Source organism: Nesoenas mayeri (genome assembly GCF_963082525.1).
Source record: "Nesoenas mayeri genome assembly, chromosome: 2".
Taxonomy (NCBI): domain Eukaryota; kingdom Metazoa; phylum Chordata; class Aves; order Columbiformes; family Columbidae; genus Nesoenas; species Nesoenas mayeri.
The window spans coordinates 1908712-1925314 of record NC_137543.1 but is presented as its reverse complement, the minus strand read 5'-3'; the positions used below and the strand labels follow the sequence as shown (position 1 = coordinate 1925314).

The 16603-nt window shown below is 52.9% G+C and overlaps 1 protein-coding gene across 1 annotated transcript; it reads left to right on the top strand.

The window, feature by feature from the left end:
* Positions 1-14277: 14277 nt before the first annotated feature.
* Positions 14278-14592, top strand: LOC308038049 (feather keratin-like; the record flags this gene model as incomplete). The annotated part of the gene is made up of 1 exon (XM_080340264.1): positions 14278-14592. The coding sequence occupies one exon, from the start codon at positions 14278-14280 to the stop codon at positions 14590-14592; it is 315 nt and encodes a 104-aa protein (XP_080196390.1).
* Positions 14593-16603: the final 2011 nt, after the last annotated feature.

Genomic DNA, 16603 nt, shown 5'->3' with positions numbered 1-16603 from the left:
GATCACTGGAACTCCACCAAATAGTCTTTTTGCATATCTGGGCTAAGTACCAGAGCTAACAGAAACAGTAATAACCCTTTGGTGGAAAATCCATCAAGGGGAAGTCACAGTCGACCAACTTGATAAACTTCTACAATGAAATAACTAGCCTGGTAGACAAGGAGAGGGCAGAGGATATTGTCTATCTAGTCTTTGATAAGGTCTTTAACACCATTAGGGGAACAAGGATGACTAAGGGAGTGGAGCATCTCCCTTATGAGGAAAGCCTGAGGGAAGTGGGTCTCTTTAGTATGGAGAAGACTGAGGGGTGACCTTATTAACGTGTACAAATATATAAAGGCTGAGTGTCAGGAGAATGGAGCCAGGCTCTTCTCGGTGACAACCAACGGTAAGACAAGGGGTAATGGGTTCAAACTGGAACACAGGAGGTTCCACTTTAATTTGAGAAGAAACTTCTTCTCAGTGAGGGTAACAGAACACTGGAACAGGCTGCCCAGGGGGTTCTGGAGTCTCCTTCTCTGGAGACATTCAAAACCTGCCTGGACACCTTCCTGTGTAACCTCATCTAGGTGTTGATGCTGTGCCAGGGGGATTGGACTAGATGATCTTTTGAGGTCCCTTCCAATCCCTAATGTTCTGTGATTCTGTAACACATGCTGGGTCACCACCCCCTTGCTGTGGGGTCCTCAGCTGAGTCAGGTGTCGATCCTTGTTACATCGTCCCCCAGGCCCCATGGTCCCCATTCCACCTACGCAGGAGTCCCCAGACCACGGTCTCACCTTGCTGTGGGGTCCCCAAATGATCCCTTGGGGGGGATCTCCAGGCTACCATCCCCTCTTCTCTGCAGGCCCCACAGTGACCAATGCAGGGGGTCTCTGGACCACCAGCCTCCCTGCTGCAGGGTCCATGGAGCACCAGTGCAGGGGACACCAAGCAACCGTCCCTGTGCTCTGAGGTCACACAGAAAGCCCCTTTGTGACGTCACCGTCCTCCTCAGTGTGGGGTCCCTGAGGCACAGCCTGGGGCACTGAGGACCAGGAGCAGGAACAAGCCTGTGACCCTGCTCTGCTGGGTTGATCTTGGCTGGATGGCAGGTGCTCACAAAGCTGCAGTGGGACAATCTGCTCCAGCGTGGGGTTCACAACGGGCTGCAGGGGAATCTCTGCTCCAGCACCAGGAGCACATCCTGCACCTCCTTCTTCACTGAACTTACTTTCTGTAGGGTGTTTTCTCTTTACATACATCCATCCCTCTCTCTCTTCCAGTTACAATTTTGCAGCAGTTTTCCCCCTTCTTAAAGATGTTCACACATCTGTGCTACCACCATTGCTGACTGGCTCCGGTTTCACCAGCAACCAGTCTGGTTGGAGCTGGCTGGTGCCATTGAATAGAATCAAATGCTTGCTTAAGGTACAAAAGACCTTTAAGATCATCAAATCCAAGTGTTAACCAAGCAATATCAAGGTCACCACTAAACCATGTCCCCAAGCATCACATCCACACATCTTTTAAACACCTCCAGGGATAATGACTCCACTACTACCCTGGGCAGTCCATTCCAGTGTTTCACAACATTTTTGGTGAATAAATTTCCCTAATATCCAATGTAAATCTCCCCTGGTGCAGCTTGAGCACATTCTCTCCTGTCCTGATGCTTCTTCCTTGGGAAACACACTGACACCTACCTCACTAAAACCGCCTTTCAGGTAGTTGTAGAGAGTGAGATGGTGTCCCCTCTGCCTCCCTTTCTCCAGGCTACGCCTACTGAGGGTCCACTCGATCCCCTCATCAGACCATGGAGACAGATACTGAACAGAACTGGCCCCAGCACTGAGCCCTGGGGAACACCACTTGTGAGCAGCCACCAGCTGCATTTAACTCCAGTCACCACAGCTATTTGGGCCCAGTCATCCAGTCAGGTTTTTTGCCGGTGAAGAATACACCTGTCCAAGCCATGAGCAGCCACTTTCTCCAGTGGAATCACTGTCAAAGGCTTTAATAAAGTCCAGGTGGACAACATCTACAGCCATTCCCTCATCCACTAAGTGGGTTACCTGGTCAGAGAAGGAGATCAGGTTGGTCAAGCAGGACCTGCCTTTCATCACCCCATCCTGACTGGGCCTGATCACCTGGCCATCCCATACGTGCTGCATAATGTCACTCAACATGATCTGCTCCATGACCTTCCCTGGCACCAAGGTCACACTGACAGGTCTGCAGATCCACAGATCCTCCTTCTGTCCCTTCTTCTTACATAAGCAGCACATTTGCCAACCTCCAGCCAAGTGGGATCTCCCTGGTGAGCCAGGACTGCAGATAAATGATGCAAAGTGGCTTGGTGAGCGCCTCCGCCAGCTCCCTCAGCACCCTTGGCTGGATCCCATCAGGCCCCATAGGTTTGTGAGTGTCTAATTGGTGTAGGAGGTTTCCAACCATTTCCTCGTGGATTCTGGGGGTTTGTTCTGCTCCCTGTCTTCTACATCAGAGGCTTCGTATCAAGAGAATTATTGGTCTTATTAGAAAAACTGAGATGAAAAAAGCATTAAAGCATTTTCTTCATATTTTGCCATGTGACTGCCCCCACAACCAGTAAAGGATGGAGATTCTCTTTATCCCTCCTTTTTTCGAAATGTATCTCTAGAATAATTTTATTGTATTTTAGAACAATAACCAGATTATGTAGTAATTATGCTGTCGCAATTCTGATTTTCCCCCTGCATGACCATATGACATGCCTGTAGTCCTCCTGACATACCTGCCCCTTCCTGTAAAAGTCATATTCTGTCATTATTATCCAGAGATCCAGCTAAAGTTCTCTGTTTAGCCAGGAATGTCCTCTTCCCCACAGCTTCATATTTCTGCACATACAGACTCTCTATGAACATCATAGAATCCTCGACAGCCTTATCTCAGAAACCACCCCTGTAGCTCCCTTGCTCCAAAACATTCTCAATGTATAACAAACAACACAGCTGCAACCTTAAAAGCAAGAGGGGCACCAAGACATGCACTGATCAAACCCAACAAGAAAGTCAAGCTTAAAGAGAGGCTTAGAGAGATGTTACCGAAGAGGGGACAGACCAAAGACCAGCTTAGAGGCAGCTCCTCATGCCTGGCACAGCTCCACAGCCCAGACCAGGCTGCAAGGGCTGTGAGGAAATGAGGTGTCCTCCACACAATGCAACCGCAAACCACACGAGTGCTGTGGGATGACCTCACTCATGACACTCCACCTCACTTTTGCTTTGGACACGTTCTCTGCCCGCCCTGACACATGGCAGCAACACCAAGTCCTTGGCCTCTAAAGCTCACACTTCAAAGGTGCCACCAGGGCCAAGTGAACACATCCTCAAGACAAGAACAAGAAACTGGAGCACTGCGGAAAGGAAAACACACCCTCCTCATTCCTGGCCAGGCTGTGGCATCAGACAGCTGCTGGCTGCAAAATGCCGCCATGCGCAAAGCCTGTCCCGCCCCTCGGGGACCGGCATAAAAGCCGGCCCAGCGCCTCTCTCCCTCACACACTCTCCTGACGCCTTCTCCTCCCTCCGCGCTCAACAAGGTGAAATTCAACCCCCTTCCCCTCCTTCTCCTGCCCCGCCTGGCCCCTCTCTTCCAGCATGCTCTGCCCTCAGCCTCAGCAGCCCTCACGCCTTCCCACCGCCACGCTCCCCACAGCCCCACACCAGCCTCCCCACTCCCTCGCCCTCCTGCACCACCGCTCCTCGCACCCTCAGCCCCCTGCGCTTGCTCAACAGCCTCTCGTCCCTTCCAGGGCCCCTCCACACCACACACATGGCCTGCTACAACGCCTGCGGATCCTGGGGACCCACCCCGCTGGCCAACAGCCGCAATGAGCCCTGTTCCCTGCAGTGTCAGGACTCCCGCGTCGTCATCCAGCCTCCTGCCGTGCTGGTCACCCTGCCAGGACCCATCCTCACCTCCCACCCCCAGAGCACCGCCGTCGGATCCTCCGCATCGGCTGCCGTGGGCAACGAACTCGGTGCCCAGGGAGTTGCTGTCAACTCCGGTGCTTTTGGCTACCGCTTCGGCTATGGCTTTGGAGGCCTGGGCTGCTTTGGCGGCAGAAGGGCTGGATACATCTGCTAAGGGCCCTCGCCACCACCCCTGACGGACACCACCTACCGCACTGAAGCTACGACATGGATTATCGACTCACCTCTGGACCCTTCTTGGCACGTGGACCTGCTCTCCATGGCTCTTCCTCTAAAGGAGCCAGGAAGATCTTGGTGCTCTGGCAAGATCTCTGTCACAGAAGCAACTTCAGCTGACGCTCACCCTACGTGCAGCTTATACTTGTCACCGCCTACTTGGTGCTCCTGCCTTTTCACTCTTGTCTTTCCTCAATAAAGATCTCTTGCATCCCAGCCTGAGACATCTCGCTTTACTTTCTTCTCTCAAGGCTCTTCCAGCCTCACCCAGCACAAAGACAGGGCTCAAGAACCAAACTGGATAGGGGGGAAAAGGGCCACAAGACTTCTCCCAGGAAATATGTCACCACCGATACCACCAAGAACACAGACCAGAATCTGAGGGTCTTCCACAACATCATACAAGCCCATCACTGCATCAAAGAAAGCTTTTGACATGAGAACACTCTCCTCAACATGCCTCTGGTGAGACCTCCCTATGACAACACACACTTGACCATCTTCCTTCCCCAGCATGATTCTCCGGCTCCACCAGGAGTAGAATGACAGAATCATTTGGTATTTAGACTTTCCTCATGGGTTCACGGGTCCCACCAATTCTGTGGTCCAACACAGGCTTCCTACAGGGTCACACCTCCTGTGCGTGCACCCACCTGCTCCAGCGTCAGGTCCTCTACGGGCTCCAGGTGGTCTTCTCCTCCACTGTGGACAACCCTTGTCTGGGAAGAAAATTTTCCTAATATCCAATCTAAACGTTCCCTGGCACAACTTAAGGCCATTTCCTCTTGTCCTGTCACTTGGTCGTTTGGAAAAGAGACTGAATCCCTTCCTCACTACAACCTCCTTTCAGGCAGTTGCAGACACACTTTTCTCCAGGCTATACACCCCAAAACCCAAAGTGGGTCCTCCATCACAGCTGTGCTCCAACTTGTCACAAGTTTCCTTCTCCTTCTTTGAAATGGCTTAGGCACTTGAAGGTCTTTCTTTCCCTCAGGGGCCCAAAACTGAACACACCATTCAAGGGGTGGCCTCACCAGTGCCAAGAATAGGGCATGGTCACCGTTCTGCTCCTGCTGGCCACACCAGCTGGCATTGGTGTGACACAAGCCAAGACGCCGGTGGCCGTCACGGCCACACACGCTGGCTCATATGCAGCCACTGTCGACCCACACCCCCAGGTCCTTGACCACCGGGCAGCTTTCCAGACACTCTTCCACAGCTCTTGACAGTTACTGGAGTCTTCATGGCGTTGTGGTGACCCAAGTGCACGACTCGACACTTGGCTTTGTTGAACCTCATGCAATTGGTCTCAGCCTATTGATCCAGCCTTTCCAGGGCCATCTGTAGAGCCTTCATAGCTCCAAGTGGCTCAACGCTCCTGCCTGTACTTGGTGTCATCTGCAGATGTACTGAGGGTGCACTTGATCCTCTCGTCCAGATCAAGAAGAAAGATTATTAAACAGAACTGGCCCCAGTATTTAACCAGAGGGAAAAGCACTTGTGAGTGGCCACCAAATGGATTTCACTCCAGTACCACAACTCTTTGGGCTCTGCCATCCAGTCAGTTTTTCAGCCATCAATGACTACGGTAGCCCAAGACATCAACACCCACTTTCTCTGGGAGAAACAGGGTCAGCTTGTTGTCTACACACCAACACTGTCTATGTACCATGAGTAAACTTCCAGAACCTCTGCTCAGCTTCCAACTAAAACCTTAAAAAATAAACTCTGCATACCCAGCTCATACGCAAGACACACACCAAGACCCCCAGAGATCGTAAGGAGCGTGGAAGGAAAGGATTAGTCAGATGCAAGCAAGCCACGCAGGGATCCTATTCCATGGAAGAGACAATTCCTCAAGGCCAGCACAGCTCCAAAGCCCAGAGCAGATTGCCAGCGCTGCAAGCAAATGAGGCCCCCTCCACACAATGCAACCGCAAACCACACGAGTGCCATGGCATGACCTCACTGATGACACTCCACCTCTCCTGCGCTTTGGCTGCATCCTCTGCCCGCCCTGACACGCGCCATCAATGCCATGGCATGGTCATGTTTTCAAGCAGTAGGTAGATGAAGTTCTTATTGAGCTTTGGCCCTTCTAGTGTTCTCCCTGCAGAAACTCACAACACTCATGTAGTCCTTCTAAGTTGCCTGCCCTGCCTTACAGAGGTCATAAACTCTCTTCTCCGGAGTTCCAGCCAGTCTTCTACCCCACTAGGTCATCTTTCTGCAGCTCAGGACTCTGTTTCACACATAGGGAAACTTGTGCAAGCTTCTGACAGAGAACAACCAAGCAGCTCCCTTGCAACCCAAACCGTGCCACGTAAGCCCAGTATACCCAGCTACAAGCTTGCAGCAAGAGGTGCAACAAGACACCCATAAAGGAAACTCAGTGGGATAGGCCAGGCCTAAAGAAAGGCTTAGCGAGATGGTAGCAAGAAAGGGAGTGAAAGGACATTGGAAGTGGCAGCCCTCATGACTACAAAAGCCCAAAAGCCAGGACCAGCCTGTCAAGGCTGTGAGGAACTGGGGCCCTCTCTTCACAAGGCAACCGCAAACCACACGAGTGCTGTGGGATGATCTCACTGACGACACTCCACCTCTGCTACGCCCTGGCCGCGTTCTCTGCCCGCCCTGACACGCGCCAGCAACGCCAAGTCCTTGTCCTCTAATTCATGGACTTCAAACCTGCTGCTGCCAAGGCCAAGTGGACACGTCCTCAAGAAAAAAACAAGAAACTGGAGCATTGTGGGAAGGAAAACACACCCTCCTCATTCCTGGTCAGGCTGTGGCATCAGACAGCTGCTGGCTGCAAAATGCCGCCATGCGCAAAGCCTGTCCCGCCCCTCGGGGACCATCATAAAAGCCGGCCCAGCGCCTCTCTCCCTCACACACTCTCCTGACGCCTTCTCCTCCCTCCGCGCTCAACAAGGTGAGCCTCAACCCCCTTCCCCTCCTTCTCCTGCCCCGCCTGGCCCCTCTCTTCCAGCATGCTCTGCCCCCAGCCTCAGCAGCCCTCACGCCTCCCCACCGCCACGCTCCCCACAGCCCCACACCAGCCTCCCCACTCCCTCGCCCTCCTGCACCACCGCTCCTCGCACCCCCACACACCTGCGCTTGCTCAACAGCCTCTCGTCCCTTCCAGGGCCCCTCCACACCACACACATGGCCTGCTACGACGTCTGCCGCCCCTGCGGACCCACCTCGCTGGCCAACAGCTGCAACGAGCCCTGTTCCCTGCAGTGCCAGGACTCCCGCGTCGTCATCCAGCCTCCCGCCGTGCTGGTCACCCTGCCAGGACCCATCCTCACCTCCCACCCCCAGAGCACCGCCGTCGGATCCTCCTCATCAGCTGTCGTGGGCAACGAACTCGGTGCCCAGGGAGTTGCCATCAACTCCGGCGCCTTCGGCTACGGCAACGGCTATGGCTTTGGAGGCCTGGGCTGCTTTGGCGGCAGAAGGGCTGGATACATCTGCTAAGGGCCCTCGCCACCACCCCTTACGGACACCACCTACTGCATTGAAGCTCCACACAGTGGACCCTTCTGTCCATGGTTCCTCCTCTAAGAAAGGCAGGAAGATCTTGGTGCTCTGCCAAGATCTGTTTCACACAAGACACCTCACCTGATGGTCACCCTTCATGTAGCTTATACCTGTGACCTTCTACTTGGCGCTCAGTCCTTTTCACTCTTTTTGTTCCTCAATAAATTCTCCTGCATCTCAGCCTGAGACAATGCCTCTTCCTTTTTTTTTCCTAAGGTATTTCCAAGATAACCAAAACAAAGCCAGGGCGCAATAGGACTTTATGGTGGGTGCATGTGCACCACAATAGCTCTCCTTTGAAACAGGTAACCAGCATGACCACCACCAAAACAGACTGGCATCTATGGGGCTTCCATGATGTGTCACAAGGCCATCACTTGCTCAAACAAAAGCTTCAAACTCATAATGCCCCCCTCCACATGCCTCTATCAACATCTCCCTGCACCAGCGAACCCCTGACTATCTTTCCCAGCATGAGCTGATGGTCCTCCTGAGAAACACAATCTCAGAATCATTGAGTCTGGCAGGAACATCTGGACAGCAAGTGCTTCAATCCACTTGCTAAGGCAGGGCCACATTGAGCATAAACCAGGGCCAGTTGGGTTTAAATACGTCTCAGGATGGAGTCTCTACCACCTCCACTCCCAAGTCCCAGCTTTCTCAGCCTCTCCTCAGGTGGAAGATGTTCCAGCCCCTTAAGCATCTTTATGGCCCTGCACTGGCCTTACTCCACTAATTCCATGTCTTTTTCCAGTGGGGAACCCAGACCCACACACAGGACCCCACATGGGACCTTCACAGTGCTGAGGAGAGAGGAAGGGTCACCCTCCTCAACCTCCTGCCAACACTTTGCCCGGGAGACTGGTGGCCCCTTTTGCCTCAGGAGCTCATTGCCACCTCAGGGTCCATTTGTTCTCCACCAGGATCACAAGGTCCTTCTCCATCAAGCTGCTTTCTATCCAACTGGCCTCCAGTCATTCCTGCTGCCAGCTCTGAGTCCTCTCCAGAAACAGGACTTGGCCTCTCCTCTTGCTAAGCTCCATGACATTCCACTATGTCCAGTGAAAGGAAATCAGGAAGGTCCCCCAGCAATCATGGCTTCAAACCACCATTCCCCCTGGACTTATGCACATCCAGATACACAACCCACCCTTTCTGGGGGGCAGACATGAGTCCACCTGACTCACTGGCATCCCCAGCCCAGCCCTGCACTGGCCCAACCTGCCTGTTGCCTGCCAGGCGCTCCAGCACCATCAACACACACGCACAGAGACCCTTCCTGCCCCACCTCATCTTCCTCACCAACAAACACTGCTCATGCGGTGAACAACCCTCACCACACCCACCTCCACTGAATTCAGCCAGGTCTGGGGAGGCCAGAGATGTTCTCACTCACTGCAAGCCAGCCAACGTTATTCCAGTTTGTAAAAAGGCCGTGAGTGAAGAGCCAGGAATCTGCAGACCTGTTAGTCTGACCACAGTACCTGGAAAATTAGGGAGAAGATCCAACTGAGTGCTCCTGAAAGGCACTTAAGGATAATGTAATCACCAGGTACAGTCAACAGGGGTTCACTAAGGGAAAGTCCTGTTTCACTGCTTTCCTGCCCTTCTACGATAAGGTCACCTGCCTTGTGGATTGTGAGAAGTGCAGTTGTGATTCGCGCTGATGTTTACACATATAACCAAATAAGGCACGGGCTTTTAAGGAAATAAAACGATAGTTAACTTTTATGTAAAAAGTGGGACTTGTTCTGTACCTTATGCACATGTGTACAGGAAAGGCAGGGGGGAGTGATGCGAAGGAGAAGGTGACCTTCCCCGAGATGGCCCCGTGGGGGAAGGAGGAGGGACTCGGTTAGCAAAGACCCCTAAGTAACAACCTGGAGTCTGCAGAGCAGAGACTCACCATGCACCCAGCACTGTTTGCTTGCCTCAATTCACCTATTTAATAAATCAGACTCTTGTTTGGCAAATATCGGAGTCTTGGTCATATATCACATGGATGAAGAGAAGGTGATGGATGTAGCTTTTCTAGATTCCACTAAAGCTTTTGATTCATCCACAAGAGGGGAGTACTGTGGGCTGTTCTGGGTCACACAATTTCAGAAAAATGTCAAGGTACTTGAAAGCACCCGGAGGAGGACAACTAAGGTAATGAAAAGACTGGAAAGCGTGTCCTAAAGGAGCAACTGAGGACAGTGGGTTTGTCTAGTTTGGAGAAAAGGAGGCTGAGGGGCGACCTCATTACTCTCTGCAGCTTCCTGAGGAGGAACATGGAGAGAGAGGCGCTGAACTCTCCTCCATCAGATCCAGTGACAGGACACATGGGAATGGATCAAAGATGCACGACTGAGGTTTAAACTTGATATAAGGACACATATATTTACAGGGAAGGTGGTCAAACACTGGAACAGTCTTCCTGGAGAGGTGGTCGATACCCCAAGCCTGTCAGTGTTTCTGAGGCATTTGGACAATGCCCTTAAAAACATGATTTGACTTGTACTCGGCCCTGAAGTGCTCAGGCAATGGGACTAGATGGTCACTGAAGGTCCCTTCCAACTGCAGTCTCATCTGTTTATTCTGCTTCCCAAACCCTTTCCCATGCAAACATCCCCTCGAGGTTCTCAGGTGCACAGCCCCGCGCACCACACACGCCTCCCATTGCCCCTGCACTACGCCCAGTCCCACTCTGGCCCCACAAACACTGCACACAGAAATGGCCTCACCCCTCGGCGCTCACCCCACATTCACCCCCCAAAGCCGTCACTCACCAGCCTCCCCTGCCTGCCGGTCCCGCTCCCCTGGGCCTCTCACCGGCCTCACCAGCTCTCCCAGAGCTCACCAGCCTCAGCCCCCAGTCGCAGCCTCCCCTCCCCACACCAGCCACTGCCTCAGCACTCACTGACCAGTCAGTCAGGGCGCAGGTAACAACCTGACCATCAGTGGGCAGCTTACAGTCACTATAGAAGCACCTGGAAGGTTCCACAAGGTGCCTTTCAGGACCCCAAAATCAACATTTCTTTTACAATAGATAATCCTAGGCAAATGGCCCCAAAACAACTGCTAAAGGATGAATGACAGAATGAAGGAGTAGAAATACTGCCAAAACCAAACCAAAGGCCTCAGACTAGGGTAGTTCAGGGGACTTGGAGGGGTAAGATGGAGGGAAATTGTCCTGGTTAAATAACAGCCCAAAAAAGATGCGATCAGTAAATACATCAACAGACTCTGCACTGCTCTACAGGTGTCAGGGCACCCATATGGAGTCCCTGTCATGGGCCCCCTTGCTGTGGTCCCCAGCCCAACCACCTGGCAGTGTCCATGACACCATCTTCACTCATGGTCAGGTTCTAGGGACAAAAACACAGAGTCCTGTATCCTGCGTTCCCTTGCTGCCAGGACCCTGGGCAACAAATGCTGGGTGCCCAGGTCACCACCCCCTTGCTGTGGGGTCCTCAGCTGACCCAAGTGTGCGTCCTTGTTGCACTGTCCCCCTGCACACATGGTCCCCATTCCACCTACGCAGGAGTCCCCAGACCACGGTCTCACCTTGCTGTGGGGTCCACAAATGATCCCTTGGGGGGGATCCCCAGGCCACCATCCCCTCTTCTCTGCAGGCCCCACAGTGACCTATGCAGGGGGTCTCTGCACCACCAGCCTCCCTGCTGCAGGGTCCATGGAGCACCAGTGCAGGGGACACCAAGCAACCGTCCCTGTGCTCTGAGGTCACACAGAAAGCCCCTTTGTGAGGTCACCGTCCTCCTCAGTGTGGGGTCCCTGAGGCACAGCCTGGGGCCCTGAGGACCAGGAGCAGGACCAAGCCTGTGACCCTGCTCTGCTGGGTTGATCTTGGCTGGAGGCAGGTGCTCACAAAGCTGCAGTGGGACAATCTGCTCCAGCGTGGGGTTCACAACGGGCTGCAGGGGAATCTCTGCTCCAGCACCAGGAGCTCATCCTGCACCTCCTTCTTCACTGAACTTACTTTCTGTACGGTGTTTTCTCTTTACATACATCCATCCCTCTCTCTCTTCCAGTTACAATTTTGCAGTCGTTTTCCCCCTTCTTAAAGATGTTCACACATTTGTGCTACCATCATTGCTGACTGGCTCCGGTTTCACCAGCAACCAGTTTGGTTGGAGCTGGCTGGTGCCATTGAATAGAATCTAAGAATTGTTTCAGGTACAAAAGACCTTTAAGATCATCAAATCCAAGTGTTAACCAAGCAATGCCAAGGTCACCACTAAACCATGTCCCCAAGCATCACATCTACATATCTTTTAAACACCTCCAGGAATAATGAATCCACTACTACCCTGGGCAGTCCATTCCAGTGTTTCACAACATTTTCGGTGAGTAAATTTCCCTAATATCCAATGTAAATCTCCCCTGGTGCAGCTTGAGCACATTCTCTCCTGTCCTGATGCTTCTTCCTTGGGAAACACACTGACGCCTACCTCACTAAAACCTCCTTTCAGGTAGTTGTAGAGAGCGAGAAAGTCTCCCCTCTGCCTCCCTTTCTCCAGGCTACACTTACTGAGGGTCCACTCGATCCCCTCATCAGACCATGGAGACAGATACTGAATAGAACTGGCCCCAGGACTGAGCCCTGGGGAACACCACTTGTGAGCAGCCACCAACTGCATTTAACTCCAGTCACCACAGCTATTTCGGCCCAGTCATCCAGCCAGGTTTTTTTGCCGGTGAAGAATACACCTGTCCAAGCCATGAGCAGCCACTTTCTCCAGTGGAATCACTGTCAAAGGCTTTAATAAAGTCCAGGTGGACAACATCTACAGCCATTCCCTCATCCACTAAGTGGGTCACCTTGGCAGAGAAGGAGATCAGGTTGGCCAAGCAGGACCTGCCTTTCATCACCCCATCCTGGCTGGGCATGATCACCTGGTCATCCCATACGTGCTGCATAATGTCACTCAACATGATCTGCTCCATGACCTTCCCTGGCACCAAGGTCACACTGACAGGCCTGCAGATCCACGGATCCTCCTTCTGTCCCTTCTTCTTACATAAGCAGCACATTTGCCAACCTCCAGCCAAGTGGGACCTCCCTGCTGAGCCAGGACTGCAGATAAATGATGCAAAGTGGCTTGGGGAGCGCCTCCGCCAGCTCCCTCAGTACCCTTGGCTGGATCCCATCAGGCCCCATAGATCAGTGAGTGTCCAACTGGTGTAGGAGGTTTCCAACCATTTCCCTTTGGATTCTGGGGGCTTCGTTCTGCTCCCTGTCTTCTACATCAGAGGCTTGGTATCCAGAGAATAATTGGTCTTATTAGAAAGACTGAGGTGAAGAAAGCATTAAAGCATTTTCTTCATATTTTGCCCTGCGACTGCCCCCACATCCAGTAAAAGATGGACATTCTCATTAGCCCTCCTTTTGTGGATAATGTATGTCTAGATTCATTTTATTGTATTTTGCTACAGTACTTGGATCATGTTGTAGTAGCGCTTCCACAATTCTAATTTTCCCCCTGTACAACCTCATGACATCCCTGCAGTCCTCCTGATTTACCTGCCCCTTCCTGTAAAAGTCATAACCTCTCATTGTTATCCGAGATCCAGCTAACGTTCTCTGTTTAGTCCAGATGGTCTTATTTCCCACAGCTTCATATTTTCACACATGCAGACTCTCTTTCGAACGTGACAGAATGTTCTGGAACCTTATCTCAGAATCCACCCCTGCAGCTCCCTTCCTCCAAAACTTTGTGAAGTATAACGAATCCACCCATCGACAAGCTTAAAAGAAGGACGGGCACCAAGGCATGCACAAAGTAAACTCAAGCAGGAAGCCAGGCCTAAAAACAGGTTTAGAGACATATTAGCAAAGAGAAACTGAACACCATATAGGAGGCAGGTCCTCAAGTCTGGCACAGCTCCAAAGCCCAGACCAGCCTGACGGAGCTACAAGGAAATCCAGCCCCGTGCTCGCAATGCACCTGCAAACCACATGGATGCCATGGGATGAGCTCACTGACAACACCCCACCTCTGCTACGCTTTGGCTGTGTCCTCTGCCCACCTAACACGCGCCATCAACGCCAACTCTTCGGCCTCTCGTGCTCACACTTCAAAGCTGCCGCCAGGGCCAAGTGGATACGTCCTCAAGGCAAAAACAAGAAATTGGAGCATTGCGGGAAGGAAAACACACCCTCCTCATTCCTGGCCAGGCTGTGGCATAAGACAGCTGTTGGCTGCAAAATGCCGCCATGCGCAAAGCATGTCCCGTCCCTCGGGGACCGGCATAAAAGCCGGCCCAGCACTTCTCTCCCTCACACACTCTCCTGACGCCTTCTCCTCCCTCCGCGCTCAACAAGGTGAGCCTCAACCCCCTTCCCCTCCTTCTCCTGCCCCGCCTGGCCCCTCTCTTCCAGCACGCTCTGACCCCAGCCTCAGCAGCCCTCACGCCTCCCCACCGCCACGCTCCCCACAGCCCCACACCAGCCTCCCCATTCCCTCGCCCTCCTGCAGCACCGCTCCTCGCACCCTCAGCCCCCTGCGCTTGCTCAACAGCCTCTCGTCCCTTCCAGGGCCCCTCCACACCACACACATGGCCTGCTACGACGCCTGCCGCCCCTGCGGACCCACCCCGCTGGCCAACAGCTGCAACGAGCCCTGTTCCCTGCAGTGCCAGGACTCCCACGTCGTCATCCAGCCTCCCGCCGTGCTGGTCACCCTGCCAGGACCCATCCTCACCTCCCACCCCCAGAGCACCGCCGTCGGATCCTCCGCATCGGCTGCCGTGGGCAACGAACTCGGTGCCCAGGGAGTCGCCGTCAACTCCGGCGCCTTCGGCTACGGCAACGGCTATGGCTTTGGAGGCCTGGGCTGCTTTGGCGGCAGAAGGGCTGGATACATCTGCTAAGGGCCCTCACCACCACCCCTGACGGACACCACCTACCGCATTGAAGATCCTTCTGTCCATGGTTCCTCCTCTAAGAAAGGCAGGAAGATCTTGGTGCTCTGGCAAGATCTATGTCACACAAGACACCTCACCTGATGGTCACCCTTCATGTAGCTTATACCTGTGACCTTCTACTTGGCGCTCAGTCCTTTTCACTCTTTTAGTTCCTCAATAAATTCTCCTGCATCCCAGCCTCAGACGATGCCTCTTCCTTTTTTATTTCCTAAGGTATTTCCAAGATCACCAAAAACAAAGCCAGGGTGCAACAGGACTTTATGGTGGGTGCATGTGCACCACAATAGCTCTCCTTTGAAACAGGTAACCAGCATGACCACCACCAAAACAGACTGGCATCTATGGGGCTTCCATGATGTGTCACAAGGCCATCACTTGCTCAAACAAAAGCTTCAAACTCATAATGCCCCCCTCCACATGCCTCTATCAACATCTCCCTGCACCAGCGCACCCCTGACTCTCTTTCCCAGCATGAGCTGATGGTCGTCCTGTGAAACAGAATCTCAGAATCATTGAGTCTGGCAGGAATATCTGGACAGCAAGTGCTTCAATCCACTTGCTAAGGCAGGGCCACATTGAGCATGTTATCATAAACCAGGGCCAGTTGGGTTTAAATACGTCCCAGGATGGAGTCTCTACCACCTCCACTCCCAAGTCCCAGCTTTCTCAGCCTCTCCTCAGGTGGAAGATGTTCCAGCCCCTTAAGCATCTTTATGGCCCTGCACTGGCCTTACTCCACTAATTCCATGTCTTTTTCCAGTGGGGAGCCCAGACCCACACACAGGACCCCACATGGGACCTTCACAGTGCTGACGAGAGAGGAAGGGTCACCTTCCTCAACCTCCTGCCAACACTTTGCCCTGGAGACTGGTGGCCCCTTTTGCCTCAGGTGTTCGTTGCCACCTCAGGGTCCATTTGTTCTCCACCAGGATCACAAGGTCCTTCTCCACCAAGCTGCTTTCTATCCAGCTGGCCTCCAGTCATTCCTGCTGCCAGCTCTGAGTTCTCTCCAGAAACAGGACTTGGCCTCTCCTCTTGCTCAGTTCCATGACATTCCACTATGTCCAGTGAAAGGAAATCAGGAAGGTCCCCCAGCAATCATGGCTTCAAACCATCTTTCCCCATGGACTTATGCACATCCAGATACACAACCCCCCCTTTCTGGGGGGCAGACTTGAGTCCACCTGACTCACTGGCACTCCAGCCCAGCCCTGCACTGGCCCAACCTGCCTCTTGCCTGCCAGGCGCTCCAGCACCATCAACACACACGCACAGAGACCCTTCCTGCCCCACCTCATCTTCCTCACCAACAAACACTGCTCATGCGGTGAACAACCCTCACCACACTCACCTCCACTGAATTCAGCCAGGTCTGGGGAGGCCACAGATGTTCTCACTCACTGCAAGCCAGCCAACGTTATTCCAGTTTGTAAAAAAGGCGTGAGTGAAGAGCCAGGAATCTGCAGACCTGTTAGTCTGACCACAGTACCTGGAAAATTAGGGAGAAGATCCAACTGAGTGCTCCTGAAATGCATTTAAGGGTAATGTAATCACCAGGTACAGTCAACAGGGGTTCACTAAGGGAAAGTCCTGTTTCACTGCTTTCCTGTCCTTCTACGATAAGGTCACCTGCCTCGTGGATTGTGAAAAATGCAGTTGTGATTCGCGCTGATGTTTACACATACAACCAAATAAGGCACGGGCTTTTAAGGAAATAAAACGATAGTTAACTTTTATGTAAAAAGTGGGACTTGTTCTGTACCTTATGCACATGTGTATAGGAAAGGCGGGGGGGAGTGATGGGAAGGAGAAGGTGACCTTCCCCGAGATGGCCCCGTGGGGGAAGGAGGAGGGAGCCGGTTAGAAAAGACCCCTCAGTAACAACCTGGAGTCTGCAGAGCAGAGACTCACCATGCACCCAGCACTGTTTGCTTGCCTCAATTCACCTATTTAATAA